A 19,607-nucleotide genomic window follows, 5' to 3' on the forward strand; every position below is an offset into this window, starting at 1 on the left:
ATGCTGTATGTTATCATTCTTACAGTGAAGGAGAGCTCTTGTCCTCTTTTATTTGGAATAAATATGCTCRTCTTCCTAGCCTGATGTTTCTGGTAGGTTAAAGCCGACAGAGATCCTTCAGCTGYAGAACAGTTAGTTTTATTGGGTTCTCATTTATCACTTACCTACTTCTCTTCCCCATTTAGCAATGTAATATGATTTCRTCCCAGAAAAGTTATCTTTGCAGTCATTTCTGTAGCCCAGCAGTCTTGTGCCTGTCTCCGATGTTGGCATGGATATGAAGAACCACATATAATATCCCTCCTTAGAGCAATTTTTCCAGTTCCTCGCTAAGAAGGGAATCTCCCTTCAGCCCCTGCCTGSGTGCTGTAAAATGCTTTTCTCCTATTAAGATTAAATAACAAAATTATGCAATACTGAGTCAGCAACCCGAAGCTGAGCTGAGTGACAAGTTCAGACAGATTCGTTTTCAAGCTGGCTCCTAGCAGACAAACACCAGCAGTTTGAGGCGTTCCTGCTTTTCTCGCTGTCCTTGTCTCACACCATTCTTAAACAGCTGCTGAATTCTCCTCCCCCAGGATCCTCTGATGAGGTCTCCCTAGAGCAGGAGTCCGAAGATGACACTCACTCTTCCCGTAGCTCCTTGGACAGGCAGAGCCACCACCGGGCCAACACAACCATGCACGTGTGCTGGTACCGCAACACCAGCGTCTCCATGAGCGACCACAGTGTGGCCGTCGAGGTACCCCGCGGGGCGCAGCGCTCACGGGTCTCTCCCTGTCCGGCTGCGCTGCCGCAGCCTCCCGTCGCCCTCGGCTCCGTGTTCTGCATGTTGGCCCGTCGCTGTGCATGTCCGTGCGTCCACGCTCCCGCGGCAGGGCTCTGCTTCCGCAGATCCTCCGRAAGAGGGAATTGGCCAAGCGAAACACCTGGAGATCCCTAGGACCAAACTCCTTCGGGCTGGCTGCTCTTTGCATGGCTGCTGCCTTGGGTGCTGCTGCTCTGCCTCGCGGTCCGTGCAGCACCTACGCTGAGGGCGCCTTCCTGTACCAAATCCTGCACGTATCAAGACCGTAAATTCCAGATTCCTCAATGGAGACCAGGGAACTGGCGCCCACCTTCCCTTTCAGTGGCTGTTCTGCAGGACACCCTCCTGGAGGCCACCATCCCAGGGGCCTCCACAAGCAGGGATGTACCAGAATACCCTGAAGAGAAAGAGGAGGTTGCTCACTAGGAAAACGCTGATAGTTCAGGTGCTGCCCTGTGTATTTGCACCTTCCAGACGCCCTCGCCCCTCTTTTTGGTGCAATGGTAGGAGCTAAAAGCCGGGCGCTGAAGCCTCTGTGTTGTCGGGCTGCATGTAGCATGAATCAGCTCGCYGGGTCAATTTTCCTGTAGACAGGGTCCGCTGGCTTCGTGTCCAGAAGTTGTACATTTTAGCCAGCAAAGAAGACAGTTCCTGGGGTGCAGCCTTCCTTCCCAGGATGATAGCCTGGCAAAAGGCACCGCTTTGCCGTGTCCTGTCCGGATGAGGAGACCAGCGTGCTGCAGGCTCTGGGGTTCAACAGGCCGGTTCTTGTGCCACCCTCTTGTTTTCATCTGCTTCATGTTCTAACACCTCCATTTTTTCCCCCTCACAATCCRTTTTCCTTTAACAGATGCTTTTCTCATGTCTTGCTTCTTTTATCCTAATGTCTGTTTTTTTTTYTCTCTCTCTTTTTCTCCCCCTTTTCTCCGCTCAGTTTTCTGCTCTCTTGCTGTTTCTCCAGAGCTTCCTCCTCGCTATTTGCTGGGCCAGGCCCAACGGCCCAACACAATCACCCATGTTTGCTGGTACCGGAACCAGAGCCTTTCCCTGTCTGATTACCTGTGCATGATTCAGGTAAAAAAACACCCCAAATTCACCACTGGTGGGAGGAACCAGGGGATTCCCAACAAAATTTACCACTTACTCCATAATTCCATAGCAAACCCCAGAAGTTGTACTAGCGTGAAGCATCCGAACCATCCACCAACAGAGCCTTAACGGTTCCTCAGTGCAGGATTCCCTCCTATTTCTGCTTTCCCAAATGGTTTTTCATGGTTTTCCACCATTTCTTCCRTCTTTAATTCTCAACTGCCCTTGCTTTTGTCCCGTGCCGTAGGTTTTATCCTGCCACGCCAAAGCTCAGCGTGTTTAACCCGCGCAGCGCTTTCCTGCGGCCCGCTTGGCTTCGCRTAGCTGCTGCGTCCTTGTCCGTCACTCCAGCCTCCGTTACCAGTCCGTTTTCCCCTCTGCTTTGTTATTTTTTATTATTATTATTTTGGAGAGTAGAAAAAGGGAAATGGGGGGATAAGTGCCTTTGTGGCTGGTGCTTTTCTGAGTGGGTTTTCTTGACTGTAGGCTGCAAAGGATTCATCAGTCCAGAGACAGCTGGGGGAAGAATGGGTGCAGCTCTCTCCTTTGTATTATCTTGAGTGACTCTGAGTTACAGCAAACACTTAAACATGGAGTAAGAGAAGTTTCTCTTATGGAGAGAAAACACTTAGTGGGCAAAGAGACGAGATTTACTTGGGTAGAATTAGTGAACTGAAGATACAAAGTCATTCTGTTCCCATATGAAATATCTAAGAGGCCTTTGGGAGCACAGGGCAAGAGCTGCTATGCGGGAGCTTTGGAGGTTTTATCCACGGTTTCCTCAAGGAAAAGCAAGCTGTGATCTCACGGGAGGTTTCCTCTCCTTCCCTCCCAGAATCAGCTCTCGGGATATTTGCTACGGAAGTTCAAGAACAGCAATGGCTGGCAGAAACTGTGGGTCGTCTTCACCAACTTCTGCTTGTTCTTCTACAAAACGCACCAGGTAGGCAAAGGTGACCAGGAGCCCAAAGAGGCCACTTCAGGGTGCCAACTCTTCAAYTCTTGAAGGAGAGTGAGAAACAGTGCCTTTTCAGTAACCCAATAAAATACTAAGACCGTCTTAAGTCTTAAGCCAAAGAGGCAACGCTCAGTCTGGCTGCCTTGGAGCCACGGCGGGTGCCTCATGCTAAGACCTGTGTCCTTGGGCTCTTCCAGGACGATTTCCCGCTGGCCAGTCTCCCGCTCCTTGGCTACGTGGTCAGCTCCCCTGTGGAGGCAGACGGCATTCAGAAGGATTACGTCTTCAAGCTRCAGTTCAAGTCTCACGTGTACTTCTTCAGGGCTGAGAGCAAATATACCTTTGAGAGGTAATTTCCTGATTTCTTTTCTGTCTCAGAATACACCATGCTGTTAGTTCATTAACTAGGAGTCTAAAGTTAGGGTACTTAGAGCTCCTGACTGCCATCCAAGTGTCCTTCCAGAAGACGCAGCATGTTCCCAGTGAGAAAGTTCCCTTTTTGCACCCATAACGTTTGCAGATCCCTCCTCCGCCAGACCCTTCCTCCTTGCAAAGGAAAAGCTGGTGATTACAGCTAGAGCTGTAGGCTCAGTAGCGTCTCAGGAGGGCAGAGCTCCCTTGGAGCTGGGAAGTAGCTGTGAGATGCTCAGCCCTGTAGGTAGCTCTAGGAAATCAGTTTTCTAGCTCCAAAACRTGGTGCTGAATGAATAGGATTTGTAACGGACCATGTACAGTTTTGGAGTGCTTTGTTACTGAGAAGTCTCTGCGTGTTCACTCCCTCCCTTGGGAGAGCATCACACATTAGTATATTATATGTTACTGAGCAACGTGCAGATCAACTACCAGGGAAAAAATGCCTGGCTGCCACCCCGTGCCCTGGGAGCCCCTCTGGAGCAGGGGGTTGAAAKAGATGATCTCTAGAGGTCCCTTCCAACCACCACCGTTCTGTGGTTCTGTGAAATCACAGAATTTAATTTTTTCATTGTCACTCTGTTTTTTTTTCCATATTAGCAAGAGTTGAGAATCTTTTGCATAATTTACTGTAAGAAAAGCAGCCCATATGACTTGAGAGGATAGGCTGGCAACAGTTAGAAGWGATGACAGTGCACACTAATAGACACTAATAGTCTGGAGTTCAAAGCACTGTAGATTGTTCTTTGGACAGGTGGCTTTGCTCTTTAGTGTATTTGTTCCATTTTAAACTAGGTTTAATGCAATAAAAATCAGTCTGTAAGAGCAGGAAGTGCAACTTGATACAATTTTTTGGATTGTCCCTTAGAAAGAAAGGAAGAAAATAGATTTGTCCACTTAGCTCCCATTCCATTGCTGACTCTTTTCTTTAGAAACATAACTTGGGTCTTCTCTGGCCTTTAGTTTAACAAAGAATCATAGAATCATTAAAATTGGAAGGGATCTTGGGAGATCATCTAGTCCAACCCCCTGCACATGCAGAATCACCTAGAGCAGATGGCACGGGGCTGGGTCCGAGCAAGTTTTGAAGATCTCCTGAGAAGAAGATTCCACARCCTCTCTTGGCAGCCTGTTCCAGGACTCTGTCACCCTCACTGACAAGATTTTTTCCCTTAAGTTCCTGTGGAACATTTGGTGCTTCCCTTGGTGGCTGTTTCCTCTAGTTCTGTCAGTGGCCACCATTGAGAAAAGGTCGCACCAACCTCCTCGCTCCCTCCCTTGAGRTATTTGTATACACTTATCAGAGCCCCCCTCACCCTTCTCTTCTTCAGGCTGAACAGCTCAAACACTTCCTATTCCTTTTATTTATTTATTTATTTACTTTTTGTCTTGGCACTTCCAGTTCTTGGGAAAACACTCAAGAAACCTGAAAATACCAGATATCCAGAACATGATGAAGTTGGTGAAACACTTCAGCTTGATATAAGGAACATSGAGTGTCTGAAGTGTCTTGTGGTGGTAGTTTTCCATGTTCCTGTAGTCAGTTGAAATGGGAGAACCAGTTCACGTGCCCACAAGTTGCCTGAACTCTTGAGGAATAGAAATGTTGCTAAAAGAGACCATCTGTTAGAGCCCAGAAGCTTTTCCTGATGCAATCTATTGTATATGTTCTAATTGCTCCAGTCTTTTCCCTCGTTTATTTCTATTCATATGAAGAATTAACTTACTAACACAGAGTGATTAATTTCCTAAAAGACTTTTTAAAAAGAGTTAGAAAATGTTCTGTGATGCCTGCTCAACRTAATGCAATCCAGTCAAAGTAGTGCAATCCGCTGTCATTTGAGGTGACAGTGAGCAAGGGGTTGAGCATCCTAATGTCCTGTTATGTCTTCCTTGCTAGGTGGATGGAGGTGATCAAGAGAGCTACCAACTCTCCTGCAAGATCGAACCTGCTGCTTCCTAAAGATGAGAAGGGGAGTCACACAGACTGAAGGGAGGCAGAGCTGGATCTCTGCTATAATCCAGAGTAAAAGAGGTGGGTGGAAACAGGAGTCCCTGGAGCMGCTAAAGCAAAGAACCAGGATGCTCCTTTCCTCCCTGTCTGGAAAGTGAGAGCGAGGCTGTTACGGACTGCACAGTGTGGAAGAGGGTCAGGTCTGCTCCAGCTGAACCTACCTAGGGAGCAGCTAACAACAGCGGCGTGCAACACTTGGTGGAAGGTGTTTTGTACCAAGCCTGCACCCCTGCCTGTCCTGAAGGCAACCAACACCTCTTTCTACGTTGTGACTGGGTGGCCAGCATGTACGAGAGACAAGCCAGCAATTGCCAGTGGTGTGTTTGGCTTGTGGGCGCTGCTGTCAGGCTCGCTGGCTCCCAGGAGGTCCCTTCCCCTGAGCTAAGAGCTGCTGTCTCACTCACTGCTCTTACTGTCGACCTGCTGCCGCAGTCTCTTTAGACTAATGGGGTCCGCAGATATATTTGCTTTAACTCAGTTAATTTTGACCAGAAACTGCAGAACAATTCTGCTCTTTGGAAGCTGTTATGGCAGCAATTTTGTAGGGGAAGGGGGAAGCCGGAACCTCTAGGCTGTTGAGGTGCCAGGACTGTGGGTCAGTCCAGGTAGGGTGCATGGTTTTTTCCTTAGAAGTCCGCTAAGTTGCATGCTGAGAAGGTCACCTGCTGTTCTCATATTACGGCTCCAATGTCTCTTCATCCTGTAACAGGTGTTACTTAAGGCAGGGGCTGGYAAATGCTCTGTCCACCCTTCTGGGGGTGATGTTTTCAGGTTGTTTAAGCAGTATGGGAGGACAAGCTCCTCTGAAAGTCACTGTCGCTTGTGCTTCTGTGTCACTTAAAGACTTTTAAAATCCCTGTTGTTACTTTGAAATATGGGACAGCCCTATCTTTCATTTCACATGAAGGTGTAAAAGTCACTGGATTCTAGCTGGAGCATTAGTGTCTGTGGACTCTATTAAACCTCTGTATCAACTCTGAAGTGCTTGCTGTTTGTTCTGTTTTGGTCAAGGTGGTTGCCACAAGCTAAGTGCCACAAAATGCTGTTGGGCTTGGTTTCGGTGGACTCTAGGGACTCCGTTTATCTTGTAGGTAGAAAACTGTRTGTACTAGGAGAGGAAACTATGAACTTGTGTAAGGAAAGAAAAATGGAAGTGCTGTATGTTGTGAGGATGGAAGAACGGCAAGATCCTGGGGAAGGGGAAAGGAGAGAGGCGAGTGGATGCAGGCTCCTAGGCTGTGTTGGGCTGTGGGCTAAATACGTCCTGCATGGAAAAGAATGAGGATTGCAGGCAATGGAGTCCAGAGAGATTTCCAGACCCTTCACCTGCCTTTTGCTTCATGGAGAAGAGCGACAGCAGATCCAGTCTCCACTACCACTCTCAATGACCATTGTCCAGTGTAAGTTAAATGTACTTAATTTATTAGCATCATCTTTTTCTTTTTTTTTTTTTAATCAACTGTTGTAGGGTGTGTGACTGTGAATTGAGGACGTATGTTATCACCTAGTTGAACATGRCTCTTGAAAGTAAATAGCTTCTTGCTATAAAACACTCTCAGCCTCTTATTCCACCTCCTCAGTTGYGGTGGGCAAGGGAGGGCGGGTGGAATCTTCATGGAAGCGTTGAGTTTCGTCCGAGCTTGGAGCTTTCATGCTCCTTATTAATGGATTTTTCAGGTCAGCTGTTTTTCTAGATGATACCCGCCCACACACACTGCTTGGTGAGGGCGACATCCCAAAGTCTTTTCCCAGGAGGGTTTTCCTCTTTAATGAGGACTCTCCCAGGCCCTGGCAGCCCTTTGCTGCTCTCCTGCAAGGAAGGACTCAAGTAACAAGGTCCGGAGCGAAAGAGCAGGATTTCCTCAGCAAGGGGGTGGCCTCTGACCAAATCTCTGCCCCCTCCTTAGCCCCAGGCATTGACTGCATKGACTTAAATCCTGACTCTGGAAAGCTCTACTACCCTAAGACATTTTTACCCTGCGTAGGTGTATTGAATAAAGTGTTTTTCCAAGGTTATCGTTCTAATCTCAGTCTCAGCTCTGCTCCACCTGCAGCAGACAGGCACCGCCAAGCCCAAGGGAAGTGGCAGAGGAGCAGACGGCCTGCGCCTTTACTGAAGTGTGAGTGACACAGAACAGGGGGCAAGCTGAGATTCAGCAAGCCCCGCAGCCCCGTCCTGCGTCTGGGGCCAAACAGGCCCTTAGGACAGCTAGAAAAATGATGGCAGGAGCCCCCCTGAAGGTGAATAGTACGTTACTGCTGAGCCTTCCTACTGCTAATGCACAAACTGTGCGAAAACCTGCCCCGTATTTACCTCACCTCCGTRGCAGGGTGATGCCGTTGTCGCTCCGACTGAAGCGGAGAGGAAAGGAGCGGAGTCTTCTCTTATTTTTAGGTCGCTTAGTGGATGATCCTTTAGTTTGAGCAGCTTAAGCCCTTAACCTTCATCTAGGTATTTCCTACCTTGAAGCCRTGTGAGCTCCCTGGCTTGAGGGGAGTGCCTGGAAGGAGGAACCCCCTGGTGCTCCTGACCCAAAACCCAAGGAGGCAGCAAAACTTAAGTGGAGAAAGTAAAGCTGAAACGCATGTACATTGAAGATGCAGGAGCCTCCTGTGAGCCAGAAGCTTCATTACTACTGGCAAAACCGCTTACCTCTCACCCTGGCAAGCTTTCAAAGCAATGAAGATGCCAAGGATAGATTAGTTCTTCCACGAAATCCCACGTCAGGGTTTAGGAGGTCAAAATTTATCCTTTGTTGGGACTTTGCAGGGTTTGGGTCCAGTGTAGAGTGCCAAAGATGACTAAGGGACTGGAGCATCTGTCATCTGAGGAAAGACTTAAGTGAGCTGGGCCTGTTTGGCCTGGAGGAGACAAGACTGAGAGATCTGATCAATATGTGTAAATAACTCRGGAGAATGTAAAGGGGATGGGGCCAGACTCTTAYTGGTGGTGGCCAGTGACAGGACAAGGGGTGYAATGGGTACAAGTTGAAATCCAGGCAGTCCCATCTCCCTGTGAGGAAGAATTTCTTTCCTGTGAGGCTTTCCAGAGCCCTGGAACAGGCTGCCCAGGGAGGTTGTGGAGTCTCCTTCTCTGGAGATCTCCCAAACACRTCTGGATGCCACCCTCTGCTCTAGGTGTCCCTGCTGGARCAGGAGCATTGGACTAGATGTCACCCTCACTGTTAAGAAATGTTTTCTTAAGTTCCTGTGGAACTTCAGATGCTTCAGTTTGTGGCTGTTTCCTCTAGTCCTAGATGTGATCCTAGGGGGGAGGACAGCTCCTTCTTTGAGGAGCCATGCAGTACTTGGCAGCTGATTTAYGAGGTGGGGGGCCTCTGAATATGCTTTTTGGGGGATTTTTCTTTTTAAATGACACACGCACTCATCTTTCTCTGAGAAGCTGTTGAGGGAGCAGTGGCAGAGCACATCCCTGGAAGGGAGAAAGCTCAGACGAAGGCAGCTCTGCAAGTACTGCATGGCTCCTCAAAGAAGGAGCTGTCCTCCCTTCCGGAGCAGCCGGCAGAGCACAGAGCTGTGTTGGGAAGACAGGAAGGGTCCCGTGACTGCAGCTCCAGCAAACGTCCCTGCCCTGGTAAAGACGACTGACACAAACCTCGTTGGATCTGTTACTTTATTGAAAGTGGCAGTTCCCTTTCAACACTTCGAAAAGCTAAAACCGTCATTGCTTTGAATACTGAAGGTTGGTTGTGGGGCTTGTTTCCTTTAAAAACTTTACTCATTACACTGCAGTGCATGTGAATAATAATAATAATAATAATAATACAAGGTACCTTATTGACACAATTTGCTACCGTCATGAACAACAACTTTAAAAAAAGCAGCAGGGACCTTTCCGCCAACCTGCAGCCTCTGCCTTCCACCTCCGTGAGTGTCCTCGCTCTGGGCTAACACCTTCTCCCGGGGGGATGGAAACAGGCTTGTTCTGTGTTTATTTTTTCCATAAATACAGGCTCCGATAGCTCTCCCGGCTCCCAGGGAAGTGTCACCCCACAACCGCTCTGGCCCGGCCGCGCTTTTACAGCACAAGGTAAAGGGGAGCGGGACACTWCAGCGGCCGTAGGACCCCGGCACGGCAGAAACGGGTGCTCCCTCTGAGCCCAACAACACTTAAAACCTGAATCCAAGTACCAAAAAAGAGGAAAGTCTCAGCTTGCTCACGCACAAAGGGGCCTAGCTTGAAGAACAGGAACGCCGAGCAGCTCTCGGCGGCTCGCRGGGCAGCCGCGTCATTCAGAGGAGCCTCGGGGGTCTCCGACTCGCGCCGACTGAACAGCAACCTCCTTACGCTTAGAGCGCCCAGGAGTCAGCGTCCTACATCTGGTTTCCTGGACCTCTCGAGGAGAGATTTAAGATCATCAACCTGAATTAAAGATCTGCTCGAGGAACTAGTCCGATAAAGCAAAGCGCCATGGGGTGGCTCCGCTGCAACTCRCTGATGCAGCAGCAACTTTAATCTCCCTGCTGACGTTAGCAGCACCTGGAGCAAAGCCCTGGCTTCAGTTTAGCTCCCAAACTGCAAGCAGAGMCGGTGTGGGAATGTTGAGAGGAAGGGGATGGGGGCCTGGGGCAGATTTGCTACCCAAACTGCAACAGCCAGACACTGCTGCTSTTTCCCATCTGATTTTCACCTTCTTGCAGAGGACAGGGGCTTTTTTTTTTTGCCTCAAAAACCTCTAGGAAAGGTGAAATTGCCTTTTGAGGAACTGAAGCCCTGTCAGTGCCTTTGGTTTTCTTATCCCCCATCCTTTTTTTAAACCCTTCTGCAACACTGGTGCAAGCACCATGGGGTGGCCACTCAACTTAAAGTCCAGGGCCACCAAAAGCCACTGATGTGGCCCCCTGGGCTGCAGAAAGCAGCAAGGAGAGGACCCTTATCTGCTCCTCAGCCCTTCCAGACCAGAGCACAACCTCTTTGCRCTGCCCCACGGCAGCCTTTGCTGAGGCCCAAGACACCAAGAGAGGAGCACAGGCAGCGCCTCCACCCTCCTGTGACAGGAGGAGCAAGCAGAGACCCCCCCCCAACAAGCTCCAACGTTTCAGCCCACTGCCACTGAACGCTTTTCTTTCCCAGCATGTGAAGGAGTCCAAAGGATCCTGGTGAACAAGCAGCGTGTGGCGGTACCGCTCCCAGACACTCCTTGGGAAGGGCAGGAGGCTGAACCCACCATCAGAGGTGCCTTTGAAAACGGAGCTTTCACTGCRAAGCCACTCTCCCGGCACTTACCTAGAAGAAGCTGTGAACCAAACCAAGCCAAAATGGATACAGCCAGAGGGAAACAATTAAAAACGGCATCGAGTACATTGTAAAAACAATTAGACCGCCCGTCTCGGGCTCTGCAAAAGGTCTAAATTGTACTTGCATTGCAAACCCCACCCTGGGTTATCATGGAAACACGTGTACATGAAGGCTCTGAAATGTCCTGGAGTCCGTAACACCATGTTACATCCAACAGCAGATGGTGGTCGGGGTTCATGTGTAGCTCTTATGAAGCCAGAAAAACAAAAAGWAAACAGAAAAAGAAAAATCCTTTCTTCCCTCCTCAAAACAGCAGCAGGGAATGTGGGTGTCAGCGGGCAGAAGTCAGGTGGTTCCGACTGTGTGAAAACCTGCAAGAAAGAACAAGGGCAGGAAATGGTCGACTGGTTGCTGCTGTATCCAGTAATGTTTCTTGACCAGTAAGGAAAGGGCAAGAGTCAGGTCGAGTGCTGAGAGTGGCGCTGGGATGGAGCTGAAGCAGTGTTGAATTAAAGCCTGATAAACTCATGAGCAGGAGCTGATGCTGCTGTCTGCACTACACAGATTTCACTGAACAGGGTGACGGCAGCAGAACTCAGTCTGCTGCAGTACCTGCCAAGCAGCAGGGAGCCTCGTGATGCTGCATAATCCCCCTTCAGCCATTTATTATTAAGGAGCTGCTACCTGATCCTGGGTAAGCAAAGCAACTGCTTGCAAGAAGTGCTTTAAAGCACGTTCCTCGCAGTGGAACAGATCCTGCCTGGCCCAGGAGTGATCAGGTGCTGTTCTGCAGCGCGGCCACTGCTCGGGTGGTGGGACAGCCAGGGTGTCCTGGGGGAGGCGGAGGTGGGGAGCAGCATCCTTGTGCAGTGCAACATTTCCCTACGTGACAACAACTGTTCAGTGTACAAAAGGGCTTTCTAGGGCGGAATGAACTGATTCTGTTAGATGAAAAGTGGTTAGGAGTGACTTGGTAGGTGGGAATATCTGTATGGAGCCTGGTTGCCCTCACCAGTATTCCTGTTTTGCGGGCCTGGACTGCTCAGCACCAACCTCTAACACTGCTGCGGGTTCAGATGGCTCCCAACGTGGGGGCCGCTCACCTCTGCACCCGCTCCACCATGTGTGCTATGAGTTTGTCAGAGATGCCTGGGCAGGACTCCTCGGCCAAGCTGAAGGCGTTCTCCAGCTCCTCCATGGCTCCCACGTTGCCTCCGGTCTGCTTGTGCTTGTCCTTCAGCTGCAAGGCGTCAGAAAGGCGGCGCTGGGGGCTGGCCTCGCCGCAGGGAGGCCCGGCCTCGCGCCCCTTTCCAGCAGGATGCGGCCACTGAGCGAGTGCCGCCTGCCACCTCCTGCAGCTGGGCTCCTCAGGGGGCTTTACAGCAGCTCCCTCCCACTGGCACCACGCTGGAGAGGCTGTCTCACTGTCACGCTGCTAGCACTATCTCACCATTAACAGTAGATTTGAAAATTAACTCCTCATCTCCACCCAGAACATGAGGCCAGGCTGGATTTCCAAGCCTGTTTTCCCTCTGTCTGCTTTCAGGTCCTATGTAGCTACTTCTTTAGCCYGGGCCGGCTCGCACAAGCAGAGCTCCCGCAGTGCTGGGGGGGCTCGGGCGCTAGCAAGGCTGGGGGCCCCAGGAGCAGCAGCTGGTCCCGTGTCTCCCCCTCGCCCGAAGGCAGCCGGGACCCCGGCGCTCAGGAGGGAGCTCCCGGAGCTCCATCCCTTTCTGATCATGCTGTGTGATCCATGTGCTAGGTACYTCACCTCACATCCCTCCTCCGAATCCTTCCCAAGCACAAATCTCTGTCTCCCTCCTCATCTCCGACCACTGCAGACAGCGAGAAGGTCCTACTCACCTCCCCAAAAACCGGGTGGACAAGGGTGGAGAGACACTGTGACCGCGGCTGCCTCTTGATGGGCTCACTAGGCTGGAAAGTAGCACACACCTGAGTTAGGAGCAGGGCAAGGGCTGCCAGGGCCCACCAACTACTCAGCTGCTGAATTTCAAAGCACCTCAACCAGGGCTCAGAGAAGCCTCAGTTCGCAGCACCCCACAGAGGTGGAAGAGGCAACTCTGGGCCGCTACTTCTTGATACCAGACTAGGGTCAATTTTAGATAGAACAAGAGTGACTGCTGGYTATCCTAAGAGCCTCAAGCTGGTGTTAAGTTCAGTCTGTTTTTGAYGGAACAAATGGCAAACTGACCTTCTGGGAACCGTGAAGGGCCATTCCTTTGTGCAGCTTGCCCAAGGAGTTGGGGCGAATAGTTGGTGGGAACGTCCAGATTGGACCCTGGTCTCCATCTTCTGTGTCTCCATCGCTGGAAACCCAAAGTGGGAGGTCAAGGCAAAGCATTCCCATATTCACAAGCTGTCCCTCATGTGATCTTCATATCAGTACAGGGCTCCAGGCCTTTCCCTATCCCCCCCGCACAGTGTCCCGTCAGGAGTCAGGCTTATTTGTGGCATTATTTATGGCCARCCTCCCAGAGTCATTGTCAGTCCAGTCTCTGCCAGCACAGCTAGAGCTCTGTGGTGGCAGCCTGGCACCCCGCTGACCCGCTCGCAGTGTACGTACATGTCAGAGTCACCAGAACTGGAATCCTCCCCGTGGCCCTCGGACTTCCAGCGCTTGAAGCGGTCGATGAGCTCCATGAGGAATGAGGTTTTCTTGGTGTAGCGCGTGATGAACTTGTGCTTTAGCAACTCTTTAGCCGTCGGCCTCTGGAGCAAATACGGAAAACAGGGCACATAGGGCTCTGTCCTTAATTCCTTCCTAAGGAAGCTCTGGCCTCTGCAAGGCACTGCTCRAATTCCGGGGCAGACAGCAATACTCACAAATCTGGGATCCTTGTTGAGGCAGGCTTCCACAAACTCCTTGAAGGGCTTGCTGTGATGTCCTTCCAACGTCGGAGGGTTATTTTTGGGGATGAGGAAGAGAACCCTCATAGGATGCAAGTCAGAGTTCGGGGGCTCTCCCTTTGCTAGTTCAATGGCTGTGATTCCAAGGGACCAGATGTCTGCCTGAGAGAGGAGCAAGAACAGTGACCGCAGTGGACAACAAGGGGCAGTTCTGCAACACGAAAGCACACAAGTTTTGACAGACCTAAAGAGCCTATTACATAAAACCAGGTAGGGCAYTTACTTAATATCTTACAAACTTGCCCACAGACACCGCACCATGACAGGGCACTATCCTTCTTGCAACAGGCATCTCCAACCTCTGTGTTAATCCCAGCACTATTTAACGGATAGCAGCACTAAGTGAGCACCCTTCTCCTGCGCCCAGCTCACCTTGAAGTCATAAGCCGACTGTTTGATGACCTCTGGCGCCATCCAGAACGGCGTCCCRACAAAGGTGTTTCTCTTGATCTGGGTGTCTGTCAGCTGCCCAGCCACGCCGAAGTCGGCCAGTTTCACATCTCCTTGTTCCGAAAGCAGCACGTTGGCAGCTGTTCACACACACAAGTCTAAGCGCGCTGGTTTCTGACCCAGCCGCAACCCGCACGGAACTAAACCCAGAGAAGGGAGCTCTCCGTGACATCCCCTAGACTAAAACCAGCCCAAACTGAGCTGCAGTGAAAACAACCGTTTCAGATTTAGAAACAAGTAACCCAAGAGAGGCAGCCTTCAGACTGTACCTGTACAATACTTCAAGCCACACTCAGAACATGCCTTATGAGAAGAAGGGCTGAGCTCTCCCCTCTCACCTTTGATGTCCCTGTGGATCTTCCTCTCCGAGTGTAGGTAGTCCAGACCCTTCAGGATTTCCCGTAGGATAGTAGCTATGTAAGTCTCTTCCAGAGGCCCAGGCTTTAGCTGCAAAAAGGCAGAAAGTTGACTTAAAGGGCAAGAGATGCCTGAGAATTCCCAGCCTCCCCACCTCGGCACGCGGAACCCTTTGTCGAGCGCGTCGGGCGCTCGCTGCCCCACGCACGTGTTGCTCCACAAGCTCCACATCCACGCGTTACTCCACTGATCTTTGCATGGGAAAAATCTGGGGGGATTGTCACTTATTAAAAGCTTCCTGTACCCATCTACCACACGCAACTTAAACCATGCTCCACCCACAGTGACTCGTCTCTTGCTTTGCTCTGGAAATACTTTATTTTCTCCTGCTCAAGCCTCTTTGCCAACGTCCCAAAGCTGCATGTGAGGCGCCACAACAGCCCAGGGAGCATTTTTACCCCCTGGTTCTGCTGTAACAGGGTATTAGAGTATCAAAGCTTTTCTCCTTTTAATCAGTTCTACTGCAAACAGGTCCAGCCTTCCCAATGCAGTAATTGATGTTTTGACACCAAGATGACTTCTGCTGATGACAGGCCCCTAAAACACCCTTCCTCTAAGCCAGTGCAGGCTCAGAAGCTTTCACGTCGGGCCCTTCATTACTGTTCTGGGAAAGCACTTTATTACCCCAAGGAGAAAAGGCATAATCCACGCCGAAGAGCACAGCACAAACAACCTTCGCCAAATGAACCTTGATTATTTTGCATTGGTATWGCATATATTGCAGGGAATGCATATTTGCATTCCCCTAAAATCCGAGGTTAGGCATCATTAGTATTGCCAAGCACTTGGAAACGCCTGCTCACAGAGCAGGGCTACAGAGGCACCAAGCAACCCTGCAAGCCCTGAATGGGGACAGATCTCTGGTTCTTTTAGGCCAGATACGGACCCGAACTGCTCAGAAAAAGCTCGCTGCCTTTGTGTTTCTGTCCATTGGCTCCTTTCTCTCTCCTGGGAGACACATCCACCCCGCACCTTTCAGGGCACGCAGCAAATGAGCGTCCAGCTTAGCGACGTTCCCCAAATCTAGGCTCCAGCTTACCAAGAACTTACCAAATCCAGGGCTGAACCTCCTCCCAGGTACTCCATGATGATCCACAGTTTCGTGCCCTGCAAGCAAGAACACAGGTTAAGAGCTCTTGGAGTCCAGCTTTACCTGAGCAGGCTCAGTGCTGCCACGGGCCCCAGGCTGGGCAGCCCATGAAGAGGAGCGGGCTGCGACTTCACTCCAGCCCATCTCCAGCTTCTCAAGCACCAGGGGAGCTTTTCAGCCTCTGATCTCGGTAACGAGGCTGCCAACTTGAAAGGTGCATCAGCAAAACACCCTCTCGCTCCCCAAAGGGATTCCCAGGCTGAGATTTGCAAAGTTCTGATAAGAGATAACGGAGGCGGTGCAGGAAACCGCAGCTTCGTTGATGTTTTCATTAGAAGGCTGAGAAAAGGCACGATGGCCTTGGAAAAAACACATGGGGAATCCTCAGGATCCCTAAAGCCTCCGAAGTGCTTCGCTCCAGTCCCAATGAAACCTCCAGCAGCAGCTGTGCAGGGATCTGCTCCTGCTCAATGGCAACGGCCTCCACCAGGGATTCCCTACCCTGCTCTCAGTGGAAGAAAGATGCCACTTGTCCCAGCTCTCCTCCAAAGACTCTGGCCCTTGTTTTATTGCTCCTTCAACCCTCAATACGCTCTTCCCTGGTTCCCACTCCCCCGTGTGAGCGTGTTAAAGCTCAGTCTTGTATTAAAACCACACTAACACAGCAGGATCTCCTACCTTCAGGTAGGAGCCGTAGTATCGGGTGATGTAGGGGCTATCACACTGGCTGAGCACTGTAATCTCCTGCTGAATGTCCTCGATTTCATCCTCGGCCTCCTCCAGGTCRATGATCTTGATGGCCACCACCTCCTTGGTGCGGTTGTCGATGCCCTTGTACACTTCRCCGAAGGATCCCTTGCCGATGCGCTCCAGCTTGGTGAACAGCTCCTCGGGGTCCACCCTGGAGTGCTGGGGAGAGGAAGGAATCAGGGACTGCAGAGAATCACAGACTGGTTGAGGTTGGAAGGCGCCTCTAGAGATCATCCAGTCCAACCCCCCTGCTCCAGCAGGGACACCCAGAGCCAGGCAGGTTTGGAAGATCTCCAGAGGAGCCTCCACAGCCTCTCTGGGCAGCCTCTCCCAGGGCTCTGTCACCCTCACGGGAAGGAACTTCCTCCTCACATGGAGACGGAACTGCCTGGGTTTCAACTTGTACGCACTGCCCCTCGTGCAGAGCAGCAAGGGGAGAGACGCTGTGAAGGAAGGACGTCAAGGAGCTCTTCCGAGCCCACGTGCAGGCCCATGGAGCCTCCATCCCAGGATAGGGGTGGATAGGGACCCACCATCCCAGAGGAATGAGAGGAGTGGGATGGACCCTCCATCCACAGACTCGCTCTTCTGGAACAGCTGTCTCTGACTGGCACAGCCCGGTGCAAAATAAAAAACAAATTTAAAATAAATTAAAAAAACACCTCCTAGAGAAGCACATCAACCGGGATGCTGCTCATCCAAAACTAACGGTGTAAGAGTGAGGTGGAAGAGCAAGGGCAGCAGCCGGGATCGTTTTCCCCGCGCAGCTGCCCACCCCGAGGCCCTGCTCTGCTGCGGCTCCGCGCCCTCGCGTTTTCCGCCTTCCGTAGGGATCAGTTTGAAGGCAGCTGCAGCGGGCGGGAGGCGGCCAGGCCACGTCTCCCCCGGCACCGCGAGGCTCTATCCCGGCGCRGGAACGCTGCTCGGGAACGCTGCATTCCCGCCTCACACCAGGGCGCAGCCCGCGGCCCGAGGAGCTGCCTGATGGTTAAGCCACCCGGGCGGCCAGCGYGGGGAACGCCAGGGCGAGGAAGGCCCAGCTTTGTGCCCGGCGGGTCTGCACACACGTGCCAACCCCAGAGGCGGCAGGGGCGCCCTATATCCCAGGAAACACCCAGACGGGCTCCCCCGGGAGCAAACACGCTGCGAAACAGGCTGGTGGGGAGAGGCCAAGCTGGAGATGCCTCAGGGGAAGAGGGTTTGGACTCGAGGGGCACCAGGAGACAGGGCGAGGATGGTGACTGTGGCAGAAAGGGGCCTCCGGCTGATCCAGGCACCCAAAAGGACAAGCTCCGGGCGAGTCGCAGCCAAGCAGCCCCGATGTTTCCTGATCCCCTGCACAAGTGCCACTCGAGGGTCAAAAAATGGGCGTCAAGCCCCTCTAGGCCACATTACTTTAAAAACAGCAGCTGACCCAGGAGTCTGGTGTCTCCAGAGATGTATGTGGAACTACAGCAGTGCCTCTAACTACAGAATTTTCCAAACGGCCAAAGGAATCGGCCCGAGACGGTTTTGAACCGTCTGGGTCTAGCTAAGCAGGGGAGTTCCTGCAGCGAGCAGCGCCTGGAAACGCAAACACAACCTGTGGTGGCGAAAGGGCTTCGCAAGGAGCTTTCTTTTGCTTCCAGGCAGCGCAACGTTACTGAGTCAGAGGATTCGAGAGGCTTCCTCCGAGGAGCAGAACCGGAATCGGAGCCGGGCTCGCTGCGCTAAGAGCTGCAAAGCGAGCGCATCTCGCGGAGCGAGAGCAGAGCCCGGGCTCCACCAGCCCGGGCAGCGGAAGGGAAGGCAAAGCCATTTAGGGATTTGTCCAAGCTAATCCAGCGCCGCTGGGAACCCAAGCTAGGCCAGGCCTTCGACGCCCATGGGGCCGGGCTCTCTCCATTTGCACAATTCCTCCCTGCGGTTCCCGGGAGTCAGGCGAGCGGAGCATCACCACAGGTGCCCCTGCCCTCTGGCAAGCCCTGGGATCACAGGGATCATCCAGCATTCCTGTAAAGGGCCGGGAAGCAGCTGCCTTCCTCTTCCAGGAGCAGGTGGAGAGTCGCAGCGTGACCCAATCAGACAACACACGATAACATATAATGCACTAACACACTATAACATAGAATGCACTAAGAGGCTACAGCCCTCCGACAGGCTCAGTGGGTGCTGCACATAAAAAACACACATTRCAACTAAACCCGCAGCTTCCCGGTATTTATGTAAATCCAGCTGCAAACAATTCCATCAGCCCCACACTCCCCTGGTCACAATCATCTTCCTTGGCTTTATCAGCGTCTTCCAGCTCCGCTCTCCTACCTACTTATCTACGAGCTTAAGAGGAACCTCCTCTGTAGCTACTGAACTCGGCCACTTCACATTTTCCCAGTGCTAACCAGAYGGCGTCCTCTCTTCCTTTCATTTCTCTCCCTGTTTMTGACTCATCCAGGCGCTATATTTGCATTTAATTCCCCATCCGTGGGGGAAAACAGCTCGTGCGAACGGCAGCCCGTGAGCCCAGATGCGGCGCGAACCCATTTCACACCGAGGAAGCTCGGGGAAAGCGTCGCCTCAGACCACCGAGCCTTTTAGCGCTTCATTCTCCCCCTAGGAGCAGAACGGAAAGCCAAAGCTCTCCCAAAAACGCGGCTGGGGAGAGAGGTACCCAGCGGTGGCGGCTGCCAACGCTCGGCGACGCCGGCAACGCGGCTCAGCTCCCAGGCCCGCGTCTGACATCATCCCGGCGCGTCGCCGAGGAAAACGTCCTCGGCGCCTCATCCACGGGCCCCGCGTCCCCCTCGGCACGGACGCGCTCCGCACGGACGCGCTCCGCGCCGAGCGCCCCGGCGCTGTCTGCTCGCGCCAACGCTCCCACGCGACGTGTCCTGCGGACGCTGCCGAGCGCGGCTTCTCCGCCCGCATCGCAGCCTCCCTCTCCCAAACGCGCCCGGGGAGACAGCGATTCCCGCCGGGCGCTCAGGGAGGCGCGAGGCAGCGGGATGAATCCCCGGGAGCGGCGAGGGGGGCGCGATGTGCCGGCTGTTGCATCGGCCGCCGCGGGATTTCGGGGCGTCCCCACTCACCTGGCTGGCGAATTCCCGCAGATGGGCCATCCCGGCGGGCTCCGGCGGCGCCTTCCCGCGCGACGGCAGCTCCCGGCGCGGCCGCCTCCTTCCGCGGGGCGTCCCCTCCTGYGTGGGAGCCCCAACGCTGCGTCCTTGGGGACCCCCAGGGCTCCCACAGGGACCCCAGTCCCTGAGGGACCCCAGCCCAGCGGCCCCAGCCCTTCAGGGACTCCCATTCCCCCACTGTTTCCTTAGGGACCCCCACCCCAGTGACACCCATAGGGCACCCCCAACACCTCCCAGCACCTCCAGGCACCCCTCAGGGCCCTCCACCCAGTGCCCCCACTATGGCACCCCCAGCCCCCTCAGGGACCCCCAGCCCCCT

At 52.7% G+C, this 19,607-nt stretch overlaps 2 protein-coding genes across 2 annotated transcripts in view; one reads left to right on the forward strand and one right to left on the reverse strand.

Moving 5' to 3' along the window:
- The window catches only part of FARP2 (FERM, ARH/RhoGEF and pleckstrin domain protein 2), a 65,180-nt gene extending 58,919 nt beyond the window's left edge, over window positions 1-6,261 (forward strand). Inside the window, exons 24-27 of the mRNA XM_026036348.1 lie at window positions 579-742; window positions 2,733-2,840; window positions 3,053-3,204; window positions 5,167-6,261. Coding sequence (XP_025892133.1) covers window positions 579-742; window positions 2,733-2,840; window positions 3,053-3,204; window positions 5,167-5,257 — 515 coding nt within the window. The 3' untranslated portion in view covers window positions 5,258-6,261. The remainder of the gene's footprint in view (window positions 1-578; window positions 743-2,732; window positions 2,841-3,052; window positions 3,205-5,166) is intronic.
- A 3,069-nt stretch (window positions 6,262-9,330) lies between these two features.
- On the reverse strand, window positions 9,331-19,282 carry STK25 (serine/threonine kinase 25). Its single transcript, XM_026036397.1, has 11 exons — window positions 19,241-19,282; window positions 16,104-16,334; window positions 15,386-15,442; window positions 14,257-14,365; window positions 13,841-13,998; window positions 13,385-13,570; window positions 13,125-13,270; window positions 12,753-12,867; window positions 12,404-12,475; window positions 11,644-11,780; window positions 9,331-10,911 (listed from the first exon to the last, which is right to left on the reverse strand). Exons 1-11 carry the CDS (start codon window positions 19,268-19,270, stop codon window positions 10,872-10,874), a joined length of 1,281 nt encoding a protein of 426 aa, XP_025892182.1. The 5' UTR covers window positions 19,271-19,282; the 3' UTR covers window positions 9,331-10,871.
- Window positions 19,283-19,607: the final 325 nt, after the last annotated feature.

The sequence above is a fragment of the Nothoprocta perdicaria genome, unplaced genomic scaffold, assembly GCF_003342845.1.
Source record: "Nothoprocta perdicaria isolate Ctin4 unplaced genomic scaffold, notPer1 scaffold_177, whole genome shotgun sequence".
Classification (NCBI taxonomy): Eukaryota; Metazoa; Chordata; class Aves; order Tinamiformes; family Tinamidae; genus Nothoprocta; species Nothoprocta perdicaria.